The 18,735-nt window shown below is 40.1% G+C and overlaps 1 protein-coding gene across 1 annotated transcript in view; it reads left to right on the forward strand.

Moving 5' to 3' along the window:
• Positions 1-18,735, forward strand: part of LOC120944069 (fibroblast activation protein alpha) — a 153,051-nt gene that overhangs the window by 54,213 nt on the left and 80,103 nt on the right. The window contains exons 6-11 of the mRNA XM_040357857.1: positions 1,476-1,528; positions 1,616-1,688; positions 4,143-4,263; positions 9,162-9,316; positions 12,993-13,093; positions 18,228-18,360. Of these exons, the coding sequence (XP_040213791.1) occupies positions 1,476-1,528; positions 1,616-1,688; positions 4,143-4,263; positions 9,162-9,316; positions 12,993-13,093; positions 18,228-18,360 (636 nt within the window). The remainder of the gene's footprint in view (positions 1-1,475; positions 1,529-1,615; positions 1,689-4,142; positions 4,264-9,161; positions 9,317-12,992; positions 13,094-18,227; positions 18,361-18,735) is intronic.

An 18,735-nucleotide genomic window follows, 5' to 3' on the forward strand; every position in this document is an offset into this window, starting at 1 on the left:
TATGGCCTCGTACACACGACCGAGGAACTCGTCGTAATTGAAACATAATTTTCTTCGACAAGTTCCTTATTAGGCTTGTCGAGAAACTTGACAAGCTTTCTTTGCGTACACACTGTCAAGACCAAATCTCCCCATTCTTAAACGCGGTGACGTAAAACACATACACTGGCAGGGGAAGTTCGATTCCATTGGCACAACCCTTGGGGCTGCTTTTGCTAATCTCTGCGTGTTAAGTAAAAGTTTGGTAAGAGACGGTTTTCAGTCTGTTACAGTGTGACAAATGTGCTATCTCCATTACAAACGCTACTTTTACCGAAGGTGCGCTCCCGTCTCATACTTTATTCTGAGCATGCGCGGGTTTCTAAGCATACACACAAACGTGTTTCTTGTCGAAAACCAGCCCGACGAGGAACACGACGAGGAAATTGAGACTCCCGTTGAGGAAAAAGAGTTCTTTTTTTTTTCTCGACAAGTTTCTCGACAGTTTCCTTGATGAAAAGCATACAAACGACCGTTTTCCTTCGGCAAAAAAGCTCTGCCACCAAGTTTCTTTATGGATTCTGTCGAGGAAAACGGCCGTGTGTACGAGGCCTATCAGTACTAACCTTCACCTGCCAATACTAATTGCCTGGTTGTCATAGTAATTAAATTATTCTGAAATGCAGTCTCTTGGTGCCACCTATTTTTAAGGCAGAAGAGGAATTTTCAGGTTATTTGGTTCACCAGCCAAATAATTCCAACACCAACCCCTCCCAAAACCCACAAACTGGAAAATAGGCATAAATGGTTGATTTACTAAAGACAAACAGGCTTTTGACTTTGTAATGGCATTTTCCCTATGCGTTGTGAATGAGATGAAGCTCTGTTGACTTCTATTATCCAATCACGTGCCAGCAAAAATGCTGTTTATTTTTCCTTGCACATGTTTGAGTATTTCTTGTACACTAATTTTTTACCACATTTACTAAGCTAAGCCAAAATTATCTTGCAACGCAAACAGCCTATTTAGTAAATCAACCCCAATGTATTAGTTTGCATGTTGAATACATGTAATATCACAGTCTGTATAAGGAACTCTTATTTCTTACCAAGGGAGACCAAAGGTAAATGTATTTAATACCAAGATAATGGGGCACTTTATCTATAAAATATAGCCTCTCAATGGCATGTTTAGCATTCTTTCAGTATACTTCAGGAAAATGCAACATTAATGTCTACAAAATTCACTTATGAAATAGCTCTTTTGCTTCAGCCAGAGCTCCCGGGTACCCTCTCCTGGTATGATCGTGAAATTCATTGCCATATAAAACTGAAAGATCACATTATGTATTCTGAATGTCACCACCACTTTAATATATATTGCTTATAATTCATAAATAATATGATATAAGAATTTCAAACACTCATATAATATCAAAATATGATGGACTATGTAACTATGTCTATGATTATAATTGTTAATTATATTTTTGCAGCAATGGAGATACTCTTACAGGGCCTCATACCACATTTACGATCTTGAAAAAGGGTCAGCAATCATTTTGAATTACAGTTATTTATTTCTTTAAAGCATTTTAGGTTTGTCTGCTAGTAACACCATTTATTTTATTTCCAGAGAATTTGTGACAACTAATGAACTCCCTTCAAAAATTCAGTATATATCTTGGTCTCCAGTTGGACATAAGTTGGTAAGTCTTCATCTCTTTGTGGCTTCATAGAACAGCATTATTGCTTCTTGCTTTCCTTGCCCTGTAGGTTCCTCTGCTATGGTATGGTGAACTGGCAATTCATCTAACTCCATTAAAAATTGTATGTGCTTCTTGTGCTTGTATGGGATTTCTCCAGGCATTCTGGTTCTCTCTCACACTCCAAAGACATGCTGGTCGGATAATTGTCTCCTATCTTATGCCGCGTACACACGATCGGCCCATCCGATGAAAACGGTCTGATGGATTTTTCCATCGGTTAACCGATGAAGCTGACTGATGGTCAGTCGTGCGTACACACCATCAGCTAAAAAAACGATCGTGTCAGAACGCGGTGACGTAAAACACAACGACGTGCTGAAAAAAACGAAGTTCAATGCTTCCAAGCATGCGTCGTGGTTGCCCCCTCCCTTGGACTACAGGAGAGTCAGGACCCTCTCTACATTTCAGATAGAGAAAGGAGCTGTGTGTTAGTGGGCCTCCTGACTCTCCTGTAGCCCAAGGGAGGGGGCGAGCACGACACTCCACACCAGGGAGAAAGTCTTGCATTACTGTGTGGAGTTACAGACAGAAGATCAGGAAGTTAGGATTTCTCAAAAGAAATAAGGACATTTAAAAGCAAAATGGAAGGATGAGGTAAGTGAAGGAGGACTGCACTAAGGTAAAGGAAGCTATTTAGGAAAAAAATGGTACCTTTACAACCCCTTTAAGTTGGCTTTAGTATGGATGTGTGCATATATATGCAGGTGAGATAAGGACCTTGGCTTGTAAACCTCTTGAGGGCAGGGACTGATGTGAATGTAAAGTATATAAAAGCACTGCATAAATTGTTGGTGCTATATAAATGCCTGTAATAAATAACAAATTTGCATGCCGTGATCTAATGCAAACTACAATGATTTGTGTAAACTGAACTAACAATCAACATGATGTTGGAGACAAAACACGCAGTGTCAGAGATTGCAGTATAAATTGTCAGGGTTAAAGGGGTTGCAAAGATTCCAATTTTGTTTTTGCACAGAGCAGCCCCGATCCTCCTCTTCTAGGGTGACTCTAGTGACTCCCCTTTATCGGATGCCCCCATGGAGAGCTGCTTTCCATGGGGCACCCATGTGGGCGCACTCCTGTGTTCATTGACACAGACAGTGGGACTTGACCCCACCCCTGCTCCTGTGTCAATGGCTCCCGCTGCTAACAATCTATCCAATGAGGACAGAGACAGCAGCTGGAGCTGCAGGGCTCGTGCTTACCTCTGGAACGGACAGGTTCAGGTAAGAAAAATGGGGGCTCTGGGGAGAGCTGCGGCAAAGAAGCTTTTTCACCTTAACCTGCCTGGCGGTATTCCTGAGTCTGACTCGGGGTTAGATTTTCCTGCTGCGAGCGGTAACCCCGAGTCAGACTCGGGCTTGCCTCGCTGGATCCACAGGGAGTGTTTACTTACCTTGTCCCTGGATCCAGCGATGCCACCACGCTGTGTGAGCGACGTTACGACACACGGGAGCGGAGAACGGCGCCAAATTCAAAAAGGTAAACAAACACATTACATACAGTATACTGTAATCTTGAAGATTACAGTACTGTATGTAAAAAATACACCCCCCCCTTGTCCCTAGTGGTCTGCCCAGTGCCCTACATGTACTTTTATATAATAAAACCTTTTTTTTTTTGCCTGTAAACTATAGATTGTCCATAGCAACCAAAAGTGTCCCTTTATGTCAAAAATAGTTTTACAGCAGCTAAAAAACAGCGATAATAAATTATAATCACTTGCAGAATTGTGCGATAGCAATTTGTGGGGAAATACGTCATAAAAAAAAAAATAATGACAGCGACAATTCTGCAATTGAGCAAATTTCAGTGATTTTGATTTGATTACATTATTGAATCATTTTTATTATAATTATATTATTACTTGTTATAATTATTTATAATTATTTATTATATTATAATTTATAATTTTGTTTTTAAAAAAATGTCATACCCGGGATGCCTATTAGAATCTTGTTTGGTCAGATTTAAGTGAGTTATTTCTAAAAATTACAGGCCTACAGTATAAAACGCCAAATTTCCTTGCAAATAATGGTACCGCTTTCAGCACCTTTTTTTCTGAAAGAATCATACCGCCAGGGAGGTTAATGCATAGAATGCATTAAGGTGAAAAACCATGAGACTTTACAATCCCTTTAGATAAATGTCTGTAATAAATAAATAACCAGGGAAACAAACTTGTCTGCCATGATCTAAGCTTTAATACTTTGTGTAAGCTGTACTGAAGATCAGCATGTTATGGAGAGAAATGTTATACAGTTTTTTTAATTGTAATCAGATTTATAATGAAAGTAACTAGAGTTATTCTAATTCTACTACTACTAATAATAACAATAATAATAGTAATAGTATCACCTAAATGTTTCATTTCAATCTGATATATTCTAGGTGTATGTTTTAGAAAATAACATATATTTAAGGCATGAACCTGGAGAAGAATCGATCATGTTAACCAGCGATGGCAAAGAGAATGAAATTCTAAATGGTGTTCCAGATTGGGCCTATGAAGGTAGGTGCTTTTTTTTAATCAGTAAAGGAATGAACTCCATATTTTATCAACATGCCTTCAGTCGTAAGAGCTGTTCCCATTGTGGTGATTTGTATTTGAAGTATCATTTTAGGCAAAATGAGGTCTAAGGCCCCATACACACCATAGAATCTATCCGCAGATAAATCCCATCAAATGGGTTTCTGCGGATAGATCCTATGGTGTGTACACGCCAACGGATATTTATCCGCAAATAAATCTCCCCTGGAATGGATTTCCAGCAGATAAATATTTGTCGACATGCACAGAATATCTATCTGCTGGAATCCATTCCAACGGATGGATCCGCTCGTCTGTACAGACTTACCGGATCCATCCGTCCAAAGGGATTCCCCGCACGCGCCGTAATGAATAGACGCATGCGTGGAATTCCTTATATGACAGCGTCGCGCCCGTCGCCGCGTCATAATAGCGGCGACGGCGCGACACGTCATCGGCAGAGGATTTCAGCGCGGATTTCAATGCGATGGTGTGTACACGCCATCGCATTGAAATCCTCTGAAATCTTAGAGAGGATTTATCCGCGGATACGGTCCGCTGAACCGTATCTGCGGATAAATTCTATCATGTGTATGGGGCCTCAGTCAAAAACTTCCATAAGGAAACTAATGCTAATTCAATTCCATAGAGTTGCTGCAGACCCTGAAGTTCATCTGCAAATAAAAAGAAAATCTTTAGGTTCAGCAATAGGTTGTGCAGGAACTGGACAATCCACTGTAGAATACGGCAGGGATGTGCCTATTCTCCTCATTTGAGAAAATAGGGCTGGCCATACCAGCTACATTTTGATCGATTTGTGGGCTCCCTAGCTCAAGAGAAGCCAATTGTTTAACCCAGTGTTTCTCAACACCAGTCCTCAAGGCACCCCAACAGGTCATGTTTTCAGGATTTTCCTTAGATGAAACAGCTGTGGTTATTACTAATGCCCTGTACACACGATTTCTTTGTCTGATGAAAACGGACCGATGGACCGTTTTCATCGGACGAACCGATCGTGTGTGGGCCCCATCAGTTTTTTTCCCATCAGTGAAAAAAATAGAACCTGTTTTAAAATTTTCGTATGGTTAAAAAACCGATAGAAAAAAACGATCGTCTGTGGGGAAATCCATCGGTCAAAAATCCACGCATGCTTAGAATCAAGTCGACGCATGCTCGGAAGCATTGAACTTCATTCTGATGAAAAAATCCATTGGTTCGTTTTCATTAGACGAACCGATCCTGTGTACATGGCATGAGGCAGTGAAACTGATCAAATCACCTATGCAAAATAATGGCAAGCCTGAAAACATGACCTGTTGGGGTGCTTTGAGGACTGGAGTTGAGAAACACTGGTTTAACCAACTTCTGTTGAAGGGACATATTGGGAAAATATCCATCAATCAGCAGCTGTAGCCAATTAGCTCAATGTGGCTGAGCTAAAAAAAACTAACAGTATACTGTATGACCAACTTCAAGCTTTAAACAGAATCTTCAAAGATGGTTCCAGTACAGGTTGAGGTGACTTTGAAGAGTAGGGTATAGTTAGTATTGGAGTGGAGTTTAGAGGTTAAGGATAGCTTCTAGCTGGTTTAGTGTTGAGTAGGGTACGTATTAACGTCTCCCTTTAGGGAAAAGATTAAGTATTCGATTTTGAGGATTAAGCTTTAAAGGAAATGTTAAAGCTCAACCTCAGCTTATTTTAGCTCTGTTTTAGCTGCGCTTTTGCGGCGCTTTTCGCCCGCTATCAGGCTGTGTTTTTACCCAAAATAAGGGTCACTTTGAAATCGATTTGGAAGCACTTCTATTCATTGCAATGGGCAGGGCGTTTTGGGAGCGCTAAATACAGCACTCCCAACCTGCCCCAAAGATGCTGCTTGCAGGACTTTTCATAGGACCCCGCAAGCGCATCACCCCAGTGTGAAAAGACACACTGCACTGAATGGGAGGCGATTTTCAGGCATTTTGCAAAGGCTATTTCTAGTGCTGAAGCGCCTGAAAACCGCCCCAGTGTGAAAGTAGCCATAGGTTAGAGCAGAGAAGGGTTAGCATCTCTTTTAGGTTTAACCACTTCAGCCTCGGAAGAATTTACCCCCTTCCTGACTGGGCCATTTTTTGCGAAACGGCACTGCGTTGCTTTAACTGACAATTGCGCAGTTGTGCGACGCTGTACCGAAGCAAAGTGTATGCCCTTTTTTCTTACAAATAGAGCTTTCTTTTTGTGGTATTTAACCACTTCAGCCCGGACCAGTTGGCTGACCAAAGACCAAATCACTTTTTGCGTCGCTTTAACTGACAATTGCGCGGTCATGCAAAGTGGCTCCCAAACAAAATTTACGTCCTTTTTCCCCCAGAAATAGAGCTTTATTTTGGTGGTATTTGATAACCTCTGCGGTTTTTATTTTTTGCGTTATAAACAAAAATATAGTGACAATTTTGAAAAAAAGCTATATTTTTTACTTTTTGCTGTAATAAATATCCCCCAAAAATATATATAAAAAAACTAAATTTTTTCCTCAGTTTAGGCCGATACAGTACATATTCTTCTACATATTTTTGGTAAAAAAAATCGTAATTAGCGTTTGTTTTGTCCTTGCTACACATTTCCCTGTGTGTAACTCAACATGCAGCTAAACCCTCCTATTCTGCAATAAACCAGACTGGGTGTAATCTAGAAGCCTAGGGGGTAATCCACAAAGATCCGTTGTAACTTAATTTTTTCCATTTAAGTTACACTGCCTTAAAATTTCTACCTAAGTGCCCGATCCACAAAGCACTTACCTAGAAATTTTGGGCTGTGTAACTTAAATTCCGCCGGCGCAAGGCGTTCCTATTTTCATGGGGGCGATTCCCATTTAAATTAGGCGTGCTCCTGCGCCGGCCGTACTGCGCATGCTCGTGATGTCATTTTCCCGACGTGCATAGTGCGAAATTACGTTACGCCGAGCTTTGTGGATTGCGACGGGTCAATAAAGTTGCGTCGGGAAAAAAAAGATACAGCGCGAAAAAAAAATTCAAAATTAAAAAAAAATTGCGTCGCTGGACAGAAAGGTCTGTTTTTACATGGTGTAAACAGTTTACACTTTGTAAAAGCAGCCCTAATTTTGCGTTTGCAAACTAAAACTTACGGAGAAAAAACGAAGCTGAAAAGCTTTGTGGATCTCCGTAAGTGCTAATTTGCATACCCGAGGCGGCATTTCGACACAAAATGCCCCCAGCGGCGGATGCGGTACTGCATCCTAAGATCCGGCAGTGTAAGTCCCTTACACATGCCGGATCTTCTGCCTAACTATGGAAAACTGATTCTGTGGATCAGTTCCATAGATAGGAACAGGGATACGACGGCGTAACAGCAGTTACGTCGTCGTATCCCTTTTGTGGATCTGGCCCTTAATTAACAAAACAGGGTGGGGTGAAACAAATATGAAAAACAAATAAGGACTACATATAATCAGTATATGAAATATACAGAAAATACAGAAAATGGCAATATAAAATTCTCACATATTATATTTTGATAAATTTATATTTTTATATTAAATAGTTTGGATGTGGTTCCTCCCTCATTATTTTGTTTGTTTGCACTAGTCTGAGTAGTCACACAGTACTTCACCTCACACTGGCAACTCTTCCAATCTAACATGTACTCTGATCACTGATTCCTTCTCTTTAGTCTCTAATATGGAGTCTGAGCTCCCAGGATGCACTTGTTTTCTTTTCTTAGCCTGAAGAAAAATGGGAACTTTTATTAACCTCCTGGGCGGTGTTCCCGAGTCTGACTCGGGGTGAAATTTTTGGGCAAGGATCGGTAACCCCGAGTCAGACTCGGGCTCGCCTCGCTGGATGTACAGGGAGTTTTACTTACCTTGTCCCTGGATCCAGCGATGCCACCGCGCTGTGTGAGCGAGCAGGACCTCGCTCGATTCACACAGTGCCTCCGTGTGACGCCGATCTCCGTTCCCTGCGACGTTACGACGCACGGGGACGGAGAACGGCGCCAAATTCAAAAAAGTAAACAAACACTATACATACAGTATACTGTAATCTTATAGATTACAGTACTGTATGTAAAAAAAAACACACCCCCCTTGTCCCTAGTGGTCTGTCCTGTGTCATGCATGTCATTTTATATAATAAAAACGTTTCTTTCTCCCTGCAAACTGTAGATTGTCCATAGCAACCAAAAGTGTCCCTTTATGTCAAAAATGGTTTTAGATCAGCTAAAAAACAGCGATAATAAATTATAATCACTTGCAGAATTGTGCGATAGTGATTTGTGGGGAAATTCGTCATAAAAAAAAAAAAATAATGACAGCAACAATTCTGCAACTGAGCAAATTTCAGTGATTTTGATTTGATTACATTATTGAATAATTTTTATTATAATTATATTATTATTTGTTATAATTATTTATAATTATTTATTATATTATAATTTATAATTTTGTTTTTAAAAAAATGTCATACCCGGGATGCCTATTAGAAGCTTGTTTGGTCAGATTTAAGTGAGTTATTTCTAAAAATGACAGACCTACAATATAAAACGCCAAATTTCCTTGCAAATAATGGTACCGCTTTCAGCATGTTTTTTCTGAAAGAATCATACCGCCAGGGAGGTTAAAGCTGAATAGTTTTTAGATTCTGCAAAAACAGCAAATTTACCACCGGCTCCATCTTGTTGGCAAAACACAATAGAAGAAGGTCTAGCACTCCACTTGGCATTTGGTAAAATCATATTTATTGAAGACAACACATACAAGGAACAACAATACTGCAATGTGTTTTGGACCGCACATCCTTTTCTTAGTAGCACACAGACTCCTAGTACCATACACAGGATTTTATTGTGTTTATGATGTAAAAATCTTTATGTTTCATTTCAGAGTTAGTGCTTGGATCAAAGCATGCTCTTTGGTGGTCTCCTGGAAACACTTTTATTGCCTATGTGCAGTTTAATGATAAAGAGGTGCCTATTATCGAATATTCCTTCTATGGTGAGGAGCAGTATCCCCAAACAATGAAAATACCATATCCAAAGGTAACACTTATAAGTACATTTTATTTTTATATTCCTTGTACCAGTGTAGAATTGATGCTAAGCTACTGTATATTCTAGAAAAGTTTAGCTCATGTACAGTGGCATGTAGTTGCCATCATCCCTTAAATCAATTATAAACTGAAAAAACCTCAATGGGAATGGGATTTTTAAGGCAACAAATATAGAACAACAAGGTCATAAAAAAGTATAAATTTATTACAACATATAAATAAATTAGAACAACAATATCAATGATGATTATAAAACTTTTGGAAAGATACTGTCCGTCACCGCATGCCCAGAGTCAAGAGGCCATCCTCCCATGTGTTGGAGGATATTTTTGGAGGAGCTGAAAAGTCCCCCTTCTCCTTGCCCCATTTAGAGGGATACTTTGTGTTCCTTTCCTGGCTGGGGAGAAACTGCATGGATCTTTGGATAATCCTTTCTTTTCATCTAAAGTTGTGACACAGTGGGAGAAGTTTTTGAATGCCGTCTTATGGAATTTTCTTTATTCCCCCCCCCCCCCCATTGAGTTGGAGGGATGATGTGTGTTTGGTGCCTTCTTTGAATATTACCATCTGGGTTCTTTGGAGATGCACACCCCGAGCTTCTTGACACATATTTCTCTTGAGGAGAGGAAATTGATACTGTAAATTACCCTAAGGAAGAATGTCAATCATTCGAAACTCGTTGGAAATTCTGTCCTGCACGCCTACAGCCTCTTGACTCTGGGCATGCGGTGACGGACAGTATCTTTCCAAAAGTTTTATAATCATCATTGATATTGTTGTTCTAATTTATTTATATGTTGTAATACATTTATACTTTTTTATGACCTTGTTGTTCTATATTTGTTGCCTTAAAAATCCAATTCCCATTGAGGTTTTTTCAGTTTATAGCTACTGTTTATTCAAAAATAACTACAGCACTCATTCTTCTTCAAGTTATATCGCCAGACAAAACTTTTTTTTAAATTAGTCTTGGATTAAGCAGGGGAGAAGTATGTCTTCTGTCAGATTATACTGCTTTCTAGTGCCCCTTTGGGGGACTTTATTTTCATTTTTCTGCTCTGTTGACAATGTTCTCAACAGGCCAGCAAGTAAAAGAAAATCTGCAACAGGGACACAGATGAAAATAAATAAACAGATTAGGGGAAGGCTAGAATCCCTGTTGGTACTTTATTGCTGTGTCCCTGTTCAATATTTTCCCTCACTCTCGGTCCTAGTGACAATGTCTTCCTGTGGTGGATATAGCATCAAAGGTCCCCTGTGCAAGAACACTTTTGTGCTCTCCCTAATTATGTGTAAAAATTATGATATAATGAAGAATGTCTCTCACTTTTGACTTGTCCTAGAAGTGGGAATAGTCCAGGTCTATGTAGCAGTGGAAAGGAGTACCAGTACCTGCTCAACCCACATCACAAGTAGAAAGGCTCATATGCATAGCCAGGATGGAAAATGAGGGGGAAATCTCCTTAATGACATCTCATAGGGGAAACAAAACTTGACAGTGACACTTTGATCTCCTGTATAATGCAGTCAGGTTCTGAATCAGCTATACACATTGTTTCATTATTATTTTTGCCCAACTCTTAGGCCTTGTACACATGACCAAGTTTCTCGGCAAAAACCCACAAGAAACTTGCTGGGAGATATTTTTTGCCGAGGAAACCGGTCGTGTGTACATTTTCGTCGAGGAAACTGTCGAGAAACTCGACGAGCCAAAAAGAGAGCAAGTTCTCTATTTCCTCGATGGGAGTCTCAAATTGGCTTGTCGTGTTCCTCGACGGGCTGGTTTTCGACGAGAAACTTGAGCGTGTGTATGCTAAGAAACCCACGCTTGCTCAGTATAAAGTATGAGACGGGAGTAAAAGTAGCATTTGTAATGGAGATAACACATTTTTCAAGCTGTAACAGACTGAAAAGTGCAAATCGTCTCTTACCAAACTTTTATTTAACACACAAACACATGAAATTAGCAAAAGCAGCCCCAAGGGTTGTGCCAGTGGAATTCGAACTTCCCCTGCCGTTGTATGTGTTGTAGGTCACCGCGTTTCAGAATGAGGAGATTTTGTCTTGACAGTATGTGAGGCTACGGCAGTATGCTGAGCCTGCATGGGATAGAGCAGAGGGAGAAGTGGGCTGCCGCGCTCTGGGGTAGTAACAGCCTCTGATTGGTCAGCTGCGGCAGCCCCCTTCTCTGATAGGTCCGTTCGCGTGAGGTAAAACCCGCACTGGACGAGCCTATATAAGGGAGAGGCTGAGGCGATTTGCTCAGTCACATCTCCTGACAAGCAGCATCGCCCGCCCGCCCACCCTTACCTGTCAGTTTGTCATAATAAGTCATGGGGTCGTCTGTATGGGGGGAGTAGTCGTCCAGCTTTTGCTGGATGGACAGAAATTAATTTGATTTTAAAGTTTTAAGTTTAGCCAATTTGGCCTTTTGTAATTTAATTTATTTATTGAGAAAATTTTTGTAACCCCGCCCCCCACATTTTATGGATGACACCGTGGCCAATTTTACCAAAGTTAAATAAAAATGTTGTATCAAATTTTTGTTTGGTCTCCTTATTCAATACCTCTGTACTAGCCCATGTACACAAAGCAAGCTTATCGAGTTCCTCGACAAGCCTAACAAGGAATTAGACGAGGAAAACGATTTCGCCCATCGAGTTTCTCGGTCATGTGTACGAGGCCTTACATTTAAAAGTGATCACTGTTGTCAGAGTGATCTGTGCTGCTTCTCTAAATCTCTGGGTAGGGAAATGCATGCACTGGACATGTAATGGGATACTAATCCCTTAGATAGCGCAGACTCAAGCTGGAGGAGGAAAGAGCAGAAGAGTGATTTTCCACTGTAACTGTAATTGGACCGCATGGGCACATGCAGTGTAGATACATTCGGATGCAGTCCCAACTGCGAGGGTGCATAGAGAGGTGTCTCCATGGGACTCTTTAAGGAGATGGAGCCACACACAGGAACTTCATAAAATGTATATTAAACAAATCAATAAGCTGCTTGCCTTCAAACTATCTGTCTGATTGTGTAAAACAGAACAGCAAATAATAGACAGGTACACATGTGTAAAGAAGCCTAGAGCTCCATCTGTTGGGTGTGTGAGCACATGGAAGACATATTCACATGAATTACCGGTACTTCATATTTATCTAATTACAATATAAGAAAAAATTATAATTTATATAACGTTAAAAAACATTCATTTGTATTCATTAATTAGTTAAAACAATACTACATATTTGGGATTAACATAACTGCATGTTGTATAGCCATATATTTCAATAGTTAATATTTCATGTGGTAGTTAAAGGTTTTTAAGTTGTATTCAGATTTTGAAAATGGCTGACAAGAAAAGACCCTGGTGGTATACCCCGTTCAATTTAACAGATATACTGTATTCTCCCTAATATTAGGAACCATAGTATTAATTTACAGAAAATCATGTCATATCCTATGTCCTCTTCATATTACCATTAGATTTAGATTTTTGCTTTCTCCTGGAAAAAAAACTAATGAATAAAATATATTAAAATGCTATACATTTCCTTTAAGTTTACTAGAATGCACAGTACATATACACACACCAATAATTCTGTAATAACAAACTTCTCTTTGTCTAATACACTTTCTATATATATTTACTCTATCTCTTTTAAAGGCAGGAGCAACAAATCCAACAGTGAAACTATACATTGTGAAAATTGATGATTCCAGCTATCCCAAAGCTGAAGTTCCAGTCCCTTCAATCATAATATCCAGGTAATTCTTACTATACTCCTAGTTTCATAATTGAAAAAAAAAACATTGGCTCTTATTTACAGAAATCAGAACAAAGGAAACATATCTGCATTTTCTAACCTTTGTTAAATAAAAAATAAAAATGAGCTTAATTAATAAGGCAGTGCAAACAGCAATGATAATGTGCTGAAATAGACATTGATAGACCTAATGGCTGACAATGTCAGGAAAAGATCACCATAATAAAGGAATTATGGCCTAAGGCTGAAGCTCAATCAAAGCGTTGTGTAGTGTGCCATAACATTTTTCCTTTTGAAATGTGAATTCATAGAAATTACATGTTGTTGATAAAGAACATTTTTTTTTCTTCATAGCTAATAACCAAATTAAAAATTTCAAGGTAGTTTTCCATTTCTTAATGAAAATACATTGATACTTGAGGCCCAGGGTGACTGTTAACCACTTAAGGACCCCTTCACGCCAATATACGTCGGCAGAATGGCATGGCTGGGCACAATCACGTACCTGTACGTGTCTCTTTAAGCCCAGACGTGGGGTCACGAGTGCGCTGCCGTCGGCGCGCTCGCGACCCGGTCCGAAGTTCCGTGACCGCGCCTGCAGGACGCGCGGACCCGATCGCCGCCGATGTCCCGCGATCGGTCACCGGAGCTAAATAACGGGGAGAGGTGTGTGTAAACACACCTTGAAAATAACAAAATTAAAAGAGGGAGTGATAATGCACTAGGTCGGTGCGCCCTCCCTCTTTTGTTTTTTTCTCTTAGTCTATGAACACCCATGGTTCAGAGGAGGGTTGCAAGACCTGTGATTTTATCTCACGATTGGAATGCATTACCCCATAAACAAAAACACCAGAGCGCAGGAGAATTTTTTGTATTGTAAACACACCTTCCCTGTTCTTCATTGTGGAAGTGTCGTTGATGTCTGTTCCCTGATATAGGGAAAGACGATCAATGAAGTCACACGTCCAGCCCCGCCCTCTACAGTTAAAAACACATATAAGGTCACACTTAACCCCTACAGTGCCCCCTAGTGGTTAACTCCTAAACTGCAATTGTCATTTTCACAGTAAACAATGCATTTTTATAGCACTTTTCACTGTGAAAATGCCAATGGTCCCAAAAATGTGTCAAAAGTGTCCGATGTGTCCGCCATAATGTCGCAGTCACGAAAAAAATTGCTGATTGCCGCCATTAGTAGTAAAAATTTGTTTTTTTATAAAAATGCAATAAAACTATCCCCTATTTTGTAAACGCTATAAATTTTGCGCAAATCAATCGATAAATGCTTTTTGCGATTTTTATTTACCAAAAATAGGTAGAAGAATATGTATCAGCCTAAACTGAGGAAAAAACATATATTTTTTTATATTTTTGGGGGATATTTATTATAGCAAAAAGTAAAAAATATAGATTTTTTTTCAAAATTGTCCAATTTACCAGCAACAAAACCACAATGTACTAAAAATAGGCCCAAACATGAAAAATTGGCATGCGTCCTATGGGATAAACAGCAGAGATTGGTGAGAGTCTGGAACCCATGGATACGATGTATACAGTATTCTACTTGAGCTCTGACTTAAAGGTGAAGATCTGGTGGTCCTTTTTTTTTAGAGAAGAGCTCTTATTCCTGCTTTCTCTTTCTTTTCCTCTCTTTCCTGCTCATCTCTTTAATGCTTAAAGGGGTTGTGTAACAGGCGCTGTTGCGCCACCTGTCTTAGTGAAACAGGCGCCATTGCGCCAGCTCTCTTTTGTGAATAGGCGCTCTCGTCGCCGTATTGCGTTCCATGTTGGAACGCATACGGCGCGTGCGCAATGATGTCATCACCCGGCACTGTGATGCTTTCCAGCATGGAACGCGGAAGTGCGCTGCACACTGCGCTTGTTTGAATCAGTGCTATACACTACACCTGTTTCTCTGCCTATAAAGGCATACATTTGATAAAGGAACTTTGTTCTATTATTGTCAGCCGTAGATGCAGGCCTAGCCTGTCAGCTCAGCCATGCTGCTGTCCTTACTCCCTTTGCCGGAACACCGCTCCAGGAAGAAACTACTACCTTGCTGCTGAGACTTCCTACAACAACTGCATTGCTGGGAACTACCTTCATGCCATGAACATCTTGCACTATGGACATTCCATCTCCTGTATAGAGATCTACAAATGGATAAAAAGACATTCCTTCACTTGTAGTTCTATAGAAAGATCTAATGATAATGATTCATCTATTACTATTGGACTATTACAAATACCGTGTGGATATTACTATATCTTCTGGGAGATACTAATGTGCTAAAGCTTATTGCAAAGGAGTACCTAAAATGGACAGTTACTTCTAAATCATTATAGCAAGTTACCTCAAGTATGCTACTATAATTACCTGAGCTATACCGCCTCTCATATGTGTGCATTGCTACATCTTTAATAATAGTTCATGTCTACAACTATATTTACCTGAGCTATACTGCATCTCATATTCTTCTACAAATAAATACCTCAAGTATGCTACTATAATTACCTGAGCAATACTGCCTCTCATAAGCAATAGTATTACATCTACCAAATTACCTCAAGTATGCTACTATAACTACCTGAGCTATACTGCCTCTCATATACAAGTACTACTACTCAATTAAAGTACTTGTTATATGCAAGCTACAGTTGTTACTACAACTTCTATTACTACGTGCCCGACATAAGTACAAATCTTTGTAGGCCTTGTCCTAACTGTTTGAACTTGTTCGCACTAACTTTTCTATGCTAGGGGTTGATGTTATTCCATAGCATCTCCCCTAGTGGCCTTAATACATCTCTACATGCCAAGGTTGATATGATGTAGAGAACCCCCAAACTCCTGTTACGAGGAGAGACGCCTGGGGTCCCTTACTGATAATCACCTGCATGTAGTGGTGTATTAGGATATTGTCCTTGAACTAATCTTAAACGCTAAGCTCTGGTCGCATGCTGTAATGCGTCAATGCTTAGAAGCCCAACGCCTTTCTTTATGTGACAGAGAGATGATGTATAGATCTCCCAAACTCCTGTTGCGAGGAGTGATGCCTGGGGCCTAATACTGAGTTGTGGCATTGAGAATCGCGTTGAAGTCATTTCTAACCGCAGTTGTGGTTCACTCCGTTCACCAGTGCTGTTACAGGTTGCAAAGGTTTGTTTTATATTTTATAAATAGGTTCCTTTAAGCTAGTGCATTGTTGGTTCACTTACCTTTTCCTTCGATTTCCCTTCTAAATGTTTTTTTCCTTTGTCTGAATTTCCCACTTCATGTTCCTCCTCAGTAAGTTTGCCCCCATCATCCGAGCTGTTCTGGCTGGGGGCTGGTCAGCACGCTCGACCCCTCCCTTAGGACTACATCCCCGCGGGGAGACGCTGTGAACGTTCACAGCGTTTCCCTGCAGGGATGTAGTCCCAAGGGAGGGGGTGAGCATGCTGACTAACCCCCAGCCAGAACAGCTCGAATGATGGGAGCAAGCTTACTGAGGAGGAACAGGAAGTGAGAAATTTAGACATAGAAGAACAACATTTAAAAGGGAAATTGAAAGAAAAGCTAAGTGAACCAACGATGCACTAGCTTAACCCCCTGAGCGGTATTCCCGAGTCTGGCTCGTGGTGGAATTTCAGAACCAAAAGCGGTAACCCCGAGCCAGACTAGGGATCGCTCGCAGTATCCACAGGCAGAGTTTACTTACCTTGTCCCTGGATCCTGCGATGCCTCTGCGCTGTGTGATCGAGCTGTGTCTCCTCACTCGATTCACACAGTGCCGAGTGCCCCTGAGCTCCGTTCCCTGCGACGTTATGACACATGAGGCGGAGATCGGCACCAAATTAAAAAAAGTAAATACACACAATACATACAGTATACTGCAATCTTATAGATTACAGTACTGTATGAAATAAATACACACCCCCTTTGACCCTAGTGGTCTGCCCAGTGTCCTACATGCACTTTTATATAATAAAAACTGTTCTTTCTGCCTGGAAACTGGAGATTGTCCAAAGCAGCCAAAAAGTATCCCTTTATGTCAAAAGTCCAGCTAGAAAACAGCGATAATAAATTAGAATCACTTGCAGAATTGAGCAATAGCCATTTGTGGGGAAATTCATCATCAAACAACAAAAGTAATGACCACGACAATTCTGCAACTGAGCAAATTTCAGTGTTTTTGATTTGATTACATTATTGAATAATTTTTATTATAATTACATTACTATTTGTTTTAATTATGTATAGTTATTTAGTATATTATAATTTATGATTTTGTTTTTCAAACTTTATAATACCCGGGACAGATTTAAGTGAGTTATTCCTAAAGCCCTGTACACACGATCAGTCCATCCGATGAAGCTGACTGATGGTCTGATGTGCCTACACACCATCAGTTAAAAAAACGATTGAGTCCAACGCGTTGACGTAAAACACAACGACGTGCAGAGAAAAATCAAGTTCAATGCTTCCAAGCATGCGTCGACTTGATTCTGAGCATGCACAGGTTTTTAACCGATGCTTTTGTGTACTAACCATTGGTTTTGGCCTATCGGTTAGGCGTCCATCGGTTGAATTTTAAAGCAAGTTCTAAATTTTTGGACCAAAGGATAACTGACCGATGGGGCCCACACACGGTCGGTTTGGACCAATGAAATGGACCTTCAGTCCGTTTCCATCGGTTTTGACCGACCGTGTGTTCGCAGCCTAAGAATTACAGGCCTACAATATAAAACGCCAAATTTCCATGCAAAATAATTGCAGCGCTTTCAGCACCTAAAATCTGACATAATCATACCGCCAGGGAGGTTAAAGGAACCTATTTAGAAACTAAAAAACAAACCTTTACAACTGCCCTTTAAACTCTTAAACATTTTGACTCCCCTACTTTAGGGCCTTCATTCTCTTTATCTTCCAAAGAGATTTTCCTACTTGCACAATAATAACTTAAAATAAATGCTTTTGTGCCCCCTTGGTGTGGATATAGTCTGCCTTATTTGCCCCAGGTTTCACTTATCTTGGATCAAAGAATTAATAATTTCTCTTTGGGTTTTAGCATGCCATCAATCCTGCTACTAAGTTACTATAAAAACCCTGCATGTTCCATTGATGATTCCTAATAATGAACATCCATTTCACAGTGGGGATTACGTCTTCAGCTGGGTGACATGGGTCTTGGATGAAAGAGTCAGTGTTCAGTGGTTGACCAGAATTCAAAATGTCTCAGTTATATCAATTTGTGACTACAGCTCATACTCATGGATTTGCCCAAAGGTAATTGATACCTAGAGCCTAATTGTATGTAAAAATGTAATATTCACAAAATGCTGAGGCCAATTTGCCATACTTGTGTGTTTATTTTATTAGGAATATTTCCTGTGCCTTTATAATAATAGTTTCCTGTATTTGTATAGCACCAGCATACAGTAATACAGCTTTACAGAGGCCTTAATGTAGTGTCTTGGAAGGTGGTTCTTATATGGCTAAATACATTTCAAATGGCTGAATAAAAAATGGCAAATGTAACAAATTTATAACTTGTATATGTATTACAATATTAAGTGGCGGTTCACACTGGGGCGACCTGTCAGGCGACTTAGCCGCCTGTCAAGTCGCACTCCATGGAGTGCAATGAACTCAAGTTGCTCC

The sequence above is a fragment of the Rana temporaria genome, chromosome 6 (assembly GCF_905171775.1).
Source record: "Rana temporaria chromosome 6, aRanTem1.1, whole genome shotgun sequence".
NCBI classification, from domain to species: domain Eukaryota; kingdom Metazoa; phylum Chordata; class Amphibia; order Anura; family Ranidae; genus Rana; species Rana temporaria.